Source organism: Cebus imitator, unplaced genomic scaffold (assembly GCF_001604975.1).
Source record: "Cebus imitator isolate Cc_AM_T3 unplaced genomic scaffold, Cebus_imitator-1.0 Scaffold582, whole genome shotgun sequence".
In the NCBI taxonomy this organism is placed as follows: domain Eukaryota; kingdom Metazoa; phylum Chordata; class Mammalia; order Primates; family Cebidae; genus Cebus; species Cebus imitator.
In genome coordinates, this window is record NW_016107897.1 from 27,020 (window position 1) to 36,055 (window position 9,036).

The following is a 9,036-nucleotide window of genomic DNA, read 5'->3' on the forward strand; positions in this document are numbered from 1 at the left end:
TTACAGTTGCCTGCCACCACACCCGGCTAATTTTTTGTATTTTTAGTAGAGATGGGTTTTTACCATGTTGGCCAGGCTGGTCTCGAACCCCTGAGGTAAGGTAATCTGCCTGCCTTGGCCTCCCAAAGTGCTGGGATTACAGGTGTGAGCCGCCATGCCCAGCCTTCTGTTATAATTCTTACCTTTGCTCATATGAATGCAATGCCTTTCTCTTTGGCTACTTTCAAGATTTTATCTTTGGTTTTCCATAGTTTGTGTCTAGGTTTGTGGATTTTTTTCATTTTGTCCTTTGGTATTTATCTTGATTGGGGTTCTCTTGGCTTGCATCTGTTCTTTGATGTGTCATTTATTTTTGGAAATTTTTCAGCTACTCTTTTTTTTTTTTGACAGAGCCTTACTCTGGAGTGCAGTGGCACAGTCTCCACCCACTGCTGCCTCAACCTCCTGGGCTCAGGTGATCCTCCCACCATAGTCTCCTGAGTAGCTCTGACTACAGGTGTCTGCCACCACGCCTGGCTAATTTTTTAATTTTTTTAATAGAGATGTGGTTTCACCATGTTGCCCAGGCTGGTCTGGAACTCCCAGGCTCAAGCAATGTGCCTGCCTCAGCCTCCCAAAGTGCTAGGATTACACGTGTCAGCCACTGTGCTTGGTCTATATCTCTTCAGAGCCATTATCTTTCTATTCTTTTGGGATTCCAATTATTTACATCATAAGACCATTTAATGTTTTCCCATAGTTCCTGGATACCCTATTCTTTCTTTTCTTCTTTTAATCTTCTCTTTTTGTTTTAGTTTGGGTAATTTTGACTGACCTAACTCTGAATTCTTTCTTTGGTATTGAGTTAACTGATAAGGCTGGCAAAGGCATTCTTCGTCTGTTACTGTGTTCATGTATTTCTAGCATTGCCATCTGATTCTTACAATTTCCATCTCTTTGCAGAAATTCATCATTCATGCATGTACCTTTTCTACTAAAGCCTTTAGCGTATTAAACATAGTCATTTTAAATTTCTTTTCTGATAATTGTAACATCTTGGTCATCTCAGAGTATGGTTTTGTTGATTGATTTGTCTCATTGTAGTGGGTTTTTTTTCATGTGTGTATGAGGGAGATAATTTGTTATTGTTAATGAATGCTGGACATCATGTATACACTGATAGAAGTGGCACATCTCTGCTGCTGGGTTGTCAGTAGGGGTTAATCAATCTAGTCAGGAATTGAGCTTTGTTTGGATTTTTTGTTGTTGCTGTGGGTACCTTCAGTGCATCACCAGCTTCAGATTTATCTGCTGCTACCTTGTGTTTAGGGTGGGTGCTATGTTATACGAGTATTTTTTTTTTTTCAGACAGGGTCTCACTTTGTTACCCAGGCTGGAGTGCAGTGGTGCGATCATAGCTTACTGCACCCTTGACCTCCTGGGCTCAAGTGATCCTCCCACTTTATCCTCCTCAGTAGCTGGGACTACAGGTGTGTGCTACCATGCCCAGCTAATTTTTTTTTTTTTTTTTTTTTTTTTTTTTTTTGAGACACAGTCTCGCTCTGTTGCCAGGCGCCAGGCTGGAGTGCAGTGGCGCGATCTTGGCTCACTGCAACCTCCTCCTCCTGGGTTCAAGCAATTCTCCTGCCTCAGCCTCCCAAGTAGCTGGCACTACAGGCGTGCACCACCATGCCCAGCTAATTTTTATATTTTTTTAGTAGAGATGGGGTTTCACCATGTTGGCCAGGATGGTCTCGATCTCTTGACCTCGTGATCCGCCCGCCTCGGCCTCCCAAAGTGCTGGGATTACAGGCGTGAGCCACCACACCCGGCCCCAGCTAATTTTTTGAAAACATTTTTTTGTAGAGATGGAGGGGGTCTCACTATGTTACTCAGACTAGTCTTGAACGCCTGGCCTCAAGCGATTCTCCTACCTCAGCCTGCCAGTGTTGGTATTATAGGCGTGAGCCACTGCACCCAGCCCCAGTGTTTTTATTAATGTTCATATTCTATACTCAGCTTCTGTCTTTGCTCTTGCATATCATGGTGAGTCTCTTTCTAAGCTCTAGCCCTTCCTCCAGCAGTAGACTGCTGTTGTTTGTTACTCCATACTTGCTAGCCTGGTGGTAGGGGCCAGGGAAAGGGGATTCTTTGTTGTCATAGTCTAGCCTCTGCTTTAGGCAGACTCATGTGTCCCTGAGTCTCCTGGGTGGCACTTTCTTAGTGATCCTGTCCCTTTCTAGCTGAAGGAAACTCTTAATGGTCTGGGCCCAGGATGGTTTCCTGTCCATCCCCTAGTAGTAGAGAGCTTTTTCTTTTCTCTTTCTCCAGCAATGGTGAGTTTTTGCCTGTGTTCTGAAGGCAACTTGTTTTTGTCTAAGTGGCTTTAAGGCTCTTTCTCTGTAGGGGCTTTTTTTGTGTGAGCACCCAGTGAAAGCCTAGAAAAGAGCCTACAAGTGCGTGTGAACTCCCCTTGCGTCTGTTGCTTCCAGGGGTTCTGTACTCTCATGCTAGTCAATACTTGGACTTTAGCAATTTATTTAAAATTTTCAGTGATTCTTACCCATTTATGTGGTGCGCAGCATTGTCTTCTCCTCATGCTTTGCTACCGTTGAGCCAGTGCTGATGTCTCCTCGTGGAAGCACCTGGCTTTCCTTAGATTTCATCCAGGCTGCTTGGTCTCCCTTACAACCTCAGGTTTCTGATGAATTCAGGGAAAGTTATGATTCAGTAAAGTCTCTAGCCTCTTCTCATTGTTCTGGTTAGGGAATGATCTTTCCAGCTTCCTGTATCTTAATCAGAAGTCAAGTTACAGTGTTATATAGTCACTTGAAATAGGCGCTGTCTTTGTGGTTGTGTGTTTAATTCAATACATGGTCATTTCATTGGTTTAATTTTTCTCAGTTTCAGGGATCGCTTTGTTTTTGTTTCATAATTGTATGAACTGGTTATGTGATGGCAAGAGATATATATAGAACAACATATATTGAAAAAAAGCCTGGTTTCTCTTTCTGCCTACTCTGTCCTATTCCATTCTTTCCTCTATAGGAAAACTTAAAAAAAAATCATATGGCATATTTCATTATTTAAGAAATATGACTGTCTTTAAGAAATTGTTTTTTATAAGTTCTTCTTATTTATTTATTTGAGACAGAGTGTCACTTTTGTTGCCCAGGCTGGAGTGCAATGATGCGATCTCGGCTCACCCACAACCTCTGCCTCCCAGGTTCAAGTGATTATCCTGCCTCAGCCTCCTGAATATCTGGGATAACAAGCATGCATGCACCACCATGCCTGGCTAATTTTGTATTTTAAGTAGAGGTGGGGTTTCTCCATGTTGGTCAGGCTGGTGTTGAACTCCCGATCTCAGGTGATCCGTCCACCTCAGCCTCCCTAAGGAGGGATTACAGGCGTGAGCCACAATGTCCGGCCTTTTACAAGTTTTTGAACATCCTCATTCTTTCTAAAATTTCAGTATACTGTCTTGTGTTTCATTTATCTGCAACTGTTGCCCACAAAAAATTGTGCCTACTGGGCCAAAAACTATATGAGAAGGCATTGCCTCTATTTTCTTAGGAATTTGTAGATTTGAGTTTAGGTTGTAATAAAATTTGGCAGATGAGCATGAATTTAAAAGTTCACATTCTTTATTCACTTTGAAAATTTTATTTGCTCTGTGATTGCCAGGTAACCTGTAAATAGTGTAATCAAGGTGTGTTTGCTATTTCCCTGTTTCTCCCAGTTGCCTTTATGGTTCATGTAATGCTCTTTTTTAGCCAGCAGAGGCCACTAGAGCCTGCTAGGGAGCAGAAGAGCAACAGAAATGTGGCCGTTCTAAGAATGATTACTAAAAGGTCACTTTTTAATAACTTTATAATTATTATCTCAGTCTTGCTAGCTTGTGCCATGTGAAGATTTTATGCTAAATGTTGATAGGCAAGCAGGTCTGTATGACATTTACTTTCGTTTTTTCATTGTTTCATCTTTAAAGAAATAAATTTGAGAATTATAGTTAACTGCATTGCTTAATGTCTGTTGAGCTAACACCTCCTTTCCTATGTAAAACCCTACAAAATACATGGTCCCTACTCTCTAGGAAATGATGATATATATGAGGAATGCTGAGGTTTATTACAGGCTTACTTTTTTTTCCCCTGACTATTCTCAGTTTGCAGGCCTTTCAGATATATCCATCTCACAAGACATTCCAGTAGAAGGAGAAATCACCATTCCTATAAGATCTCGCATCCGGGAATTTGACAGCTCCACATTAAACGAATCTGTTCACAGTACCATCGTAAGTTAGACTACTTGAGAAAACTTCTGTTCAGTATCATGGGACTAAGTAGTACTTTGCAGTATTTTCATTTGGTTCACTGATTTTGATATATTTTATATACTGAAGTTTAATATTTTATCCTAGAGAATAATTTGTTACTGCTTTTTTGGAGAGCAGTTTGGTTATAATGCACATTAAGAATCTTAGCTACGTGTGGTGGCTCGAGCCTGTAATCTCAGCACTTTGGGAGGCCGAGGCGGGTATATCACCTGAGTTCAGGAGTTCGAGACCAGCCTGGCCAACATGGTGAAACTCCATCTCTACTAAAATACCAAAAATACAAAAATTGGCCAGACATGGTGGCATGTGCCTGTAATCCCAGCTACTCGGGAGACTGAGTCAGGAAAATCGCTTGAACCTGGGAGGTGAAGATTGCAGTGAGTTGAGATCATGCCACTGCACTCCAGCTTGGGTGACAGAGTGAGAGTCAGTCTCAAAAAAAAAAACAAAAAGAATCTTAAAATGCCCAAACCTTTTAAAATCAGTATATTATCATACTTCTCCAAATATAAGGAAAGTTTTCAGAAGTAAAACAAAAATTTTCAACATAAAAATATCAATATACAAAGATGTTTATTATAGCATTCTTTGTAATAGGGGAAGCTAGAAATAAATGAACAACAGATGAGATATTAGCTAAGTAAATTATGTTACATCTTTGTAGTGAGATGCTAAACAACTATTAAAAATTATGTTTACAAAGTGTTTAATAACATGGATAAAACTCTAGGTGAAAAAAACTAAAGCAGAATTAGCTCAGTGGTACTTTGAGAGGTTGTGTTTGTATTGCTGAACCCTTCCTCCAGTTTCTTGATTTTTTTTTGTATCCGGCTTCTAAGATTCATTTACCAATTAAATTGGGAATGTTAGAAATTTATTTTATGTATTTCAAAGAATATAATAGCTAGAGAGCAGGCTAATTGGCCCTTGGAACCTCATCTTCTATGAACTGAAGGTCACATACTGTGTTTTGTAGAGCAGCTTTTTGTAATGCAATTGTTTTAGTTTCTTTAAGCAGCCTATTGTGAGGGCTGTGTTTCTCCTTTATGGATTTTTCAACATCAAAACAGAACAGATCAAAACAGATGTGGAAAAGTATTAAAAGTTGCCTTAAGGAGTTAATAGAAAAAGCATGCACTACCTCTCTGCTTTGTTTGTGTAGTGAAGGAGTTGAACTGGAATTATCTGGAAAATTCAATGAAGAGTTCCCAGATCGAAGTAAAAGAAATTTTAGTAAATTAAGTAAGGCTGCTGACAACCTTGGTCATCACAATACAACAAGTTGTTTCTGTTTTTCAGATGCGTGATCTAAAAGCTGTTGGGAAAAAATTCATGCATGTTTTGTACCCAAGGAAAAGTAATACTCTTTTGAGAGATTGTAAGTATATGAGGCTTTTAAGGGTTTACTTTATCTATCTCACTGTACCTTATCATAGTACTTTATAAGGCAAAGGCTCTGTGGTAATAAAACTGACATCATTTTGCAGGATCAAAAAATATGTAAATGAATATGAATATGTAAATCAAACTACTGGCAGAAATTAAAATTTTATTTTATTTTATTTTGAGACAGTCTCACTCTGACTCCCAGGCCGGAGAACAGTGGTACAATCTCTGCTCACTGCAACCTCCACCACCTGGGTTCAAACAATTCTCATGCCTCAGCCTCCTGAGTAGCTGGGATGAAAGGCACCTGCCACCACGCCCGGCTAATTTTTTTGTATTTTTAGTAGAGACAGGGGTTTTATCATGTTGGCCAGGCTGGTCTCGAACTCTGACCTTAGGTGATCCACCCGACTTGGCTTCTCAAAGTGCTAGGATTATAGGCAGAAATTAAAAATTTAGGTTGGGATCTCAGAGATTGAAAGATTTTGCTTATTATATTGTCCTCATCAATAAATATATACTGGCCAGTCATGATGGCTCATACCTGTAATACCAGCATTTTGGGAGACCGAGGCAGGAGGATTGTTTGAGCTCGGGAGTTTGAGACCAGCCTGGGCAACAGGGTGAGACCTCATTTCTACTAAAAATAAAAAAAATTAGCCAGGCCTGGTAGCGCATGCCTGTAGTCCTAGCTACTTGGGTGGCTGAGGTGGGAGGATTGCTTGAGCCAAGATCAAGGCTATAGTGAGCCGTGACTACGTCACTGCACCCTAGCCTGAGTGATAGAGCGAGACCTGTCTCAACAAATAAAATATATAAATTTTAAAAAATGCTCTAATGGTTTCTACAAAATACATTTCTGGAAGCTGCTAATACATAATATTTACATATACTACATATATTACTTAATATTCCTGGAAGCTGCTGACACTTAAAGAATTAATGATCTCCAAGGGAAAGACAAATGTTTAAATTTTTGTTTGTTGGTTTTTTGACGTGGAGTCTTGCTCTGTTGCCCAGGCTGGAGTGCAATGGCACAATCTCAGTTTACTGCAACCTTTGCCTCCAGGGTTCAAACGATTCTTCTGCCTCAGCCTCCAGAATAGCTGGGATTACAGGTGCCTGCCACCATGCCCTGCTAATTTTTTAATTTTTAGTAGAGACAGGGTTTTGCCACATCTGCCAGGCTGGTCTCGAACTCCTGACCTGAAGTGATCCACCTGCCTCGGCCTCCCGTAGTGCTGGGATTACAGGCGAGAGTCACCACTCCAAGCCTAAATGTTAAATTAATATAATAGTAAATACCCATAAACAATTAACAAATTAATAGTACATTTATTGACAGTTCCATTTTCAAGCTCATCATTTAGTCTGACGACTGCTTTCTTTATTAGAGTTCTGTCAAAACAGACAGGGTCTCACTCTGTTAACCAGGCTGAAATGCAGTGGCATAATCATAGCTCACTGCAGCCTCAAACTCCTGGGCTTAAGCAGTCCTTTTGCCGCAGTCTCCCGAGTAGCTGGGACTGCAGGCGTGCACCACTATGCCTTACTAGTTTTTAAATATTTTATAGAGATGGGGTCTCCCTGGGTTGCCAGGCTCGTCTCAAACTCCTGGCCTCAAGCATTCTGCCCACCTCAGCATCCCAAAGTGCTGGATTACAGGCAGGAGCCACTGTACTCAGCCAATGTTTAATTTTTTCAACTTTTTTTTAAAAACCAAGACAAAAGCACACACATTGGTCTAGGCCTTCACAGGGTCAGGATTAGATCATCAGTACAATTGTCTTCTACCTCTGTATCTGTCCTGTTGGAAGGTCTTCTGGAGCATTAACACACATGAAACTGCCATCTTCGATGATAACAATGCCTTCTGGAATATCTCCCAAAGGATTTGCCTGAGACTGTGTTATGGTTAACTTTTTTTTTTTTTGAGACAGGATCTTGCTGTGTCACTCAGGCTGGAGTGCAGGGGCGTGATTCTACCTTACTGTGGCCTCAAACTCCTGGGCTCAAGCCATTCTCCCACCCTAGCCTCCCATGCCCAGAGCCTGTGCCACTGTGTCCGGCTAACTTTTAAAAAAAAAATTTGGCCAGGCACAGTGGCTCATGCTTCTAATCCCAGCACTTCGTCAAGCCAAGGTGGGCAGATCACCTGAGGTCAGGAGTTCCAGACCAGCCTGGCCAACATGGTGAAACGCTGTCTCTATTAAAAATACAAAAATTAGCTGACCCTTGGCAACCGCCTGTAGTCCCAGTTACTTGGGAGGCTGAGGCGGGAGAATCACTTGAACCTAGGAGGTGGAGGTTACAGTGAGCCAACATTGCGCCATTGTACTCCAGCCTTGGTGACGAGGGAAACTCTGTCTAAAAAAAAATAATTTTTTTTTGTAGAGACAGGGTCTCGCTATGTTACCCAGGCTGAACTTTTTTTTTTTTTGAGTAAAGGTATACTCCAATGTAACAATAAAAAGTATAGTATAATAAATACATAAACCACAGTAACATAGTCATTTTTTATCATTATCAAGTACAGTATTAACCGTGCTATATTTGTATATGACTGGCAACATACTAGGTTTGTTTATACCAGCATCACCACAGACTTGTGAGTAATGTGTTGTACTAGATGTCATTAGGTGATAGAAATTTTTCAGCTCCATTATGATTTTATGGGACCACTATCATTGACCGAAATGTCATTATATGGCACATGACTGTATACTTGAATTGAGTTTTTAAGTTGAGAAATTAAAAAAAAAATAGTGAAATTAGCAGCAGTTTTATTAGAAGTGGTAAGATTATGGTTTTTTACATCTTTTCCAAATTTTCCACAGTGGTGTCAAAATTACTTATATAATTAAAAATAAACACTATTAAGCATATAAATTTGCATACCTCTCTTGGATAAGGTTATATACATGTGAAGTTAAAGTTAGATGTGGGATATGTGCCTTTGTGGAATGAGTTGAGGAAGGTAATTGTGCTCTTAAGCTGTGTGCTACTAAACTGTTGGCATACAAATCACTCAGCAGCTTTTTTTGTTTTTTTGAGATGGAGTCCTGCTCTGTCATCCAGGCTGGAGTGTAGTTGGTGCGATCTTGGCTCACTGCAACCTCCATCTCCCAGGTTCAAGCGATTCTCTTGCTTCAGCCTCCCAAGTAGCTGAGATTACAGGCATGTGCCACCACGCCTGGCTAATTTTTTTATATTTTTAGTAGAGACGGGGTTTCACCATGTTAGCCAGGCTGGTCTCGAACTCCTGACCTCAAGCGATCTTCCTGCCTCAGCTTCCCAGAGTGCTGGGATTACAGGCCAAATCACTCAGCAGC

General features: G+C 40.7%; 1 protein-coding gene across 1 annotated transcript in view; it reads left to right on the plus strand.

Annotated features, from left to right (window-relative positions):
* The window catches only part of YIPF6 (Yip1 domain family member 6), a 35,352-nt gene that overhangs the window by 9,248 nt on the left and 17,068 nt on the right, over nucleotides 1-9,036 (plus strand). Inside the window, exons 2-3 of the mRNA XM_017516384.2 lie at nucleotides 4,148-4,276; nucleotides 5,618-5,696. Coding sequence (XP_017371873.1) covers nucleotides 4,148-4,276; nucleotides 5,618-5,696 — 208 coding nt within the window. The remainder of the gene's footprint in view (nucleotides 1-4,147; nucleotides 4,277-5,617; nucleotides 5,697-9,036) is intronic.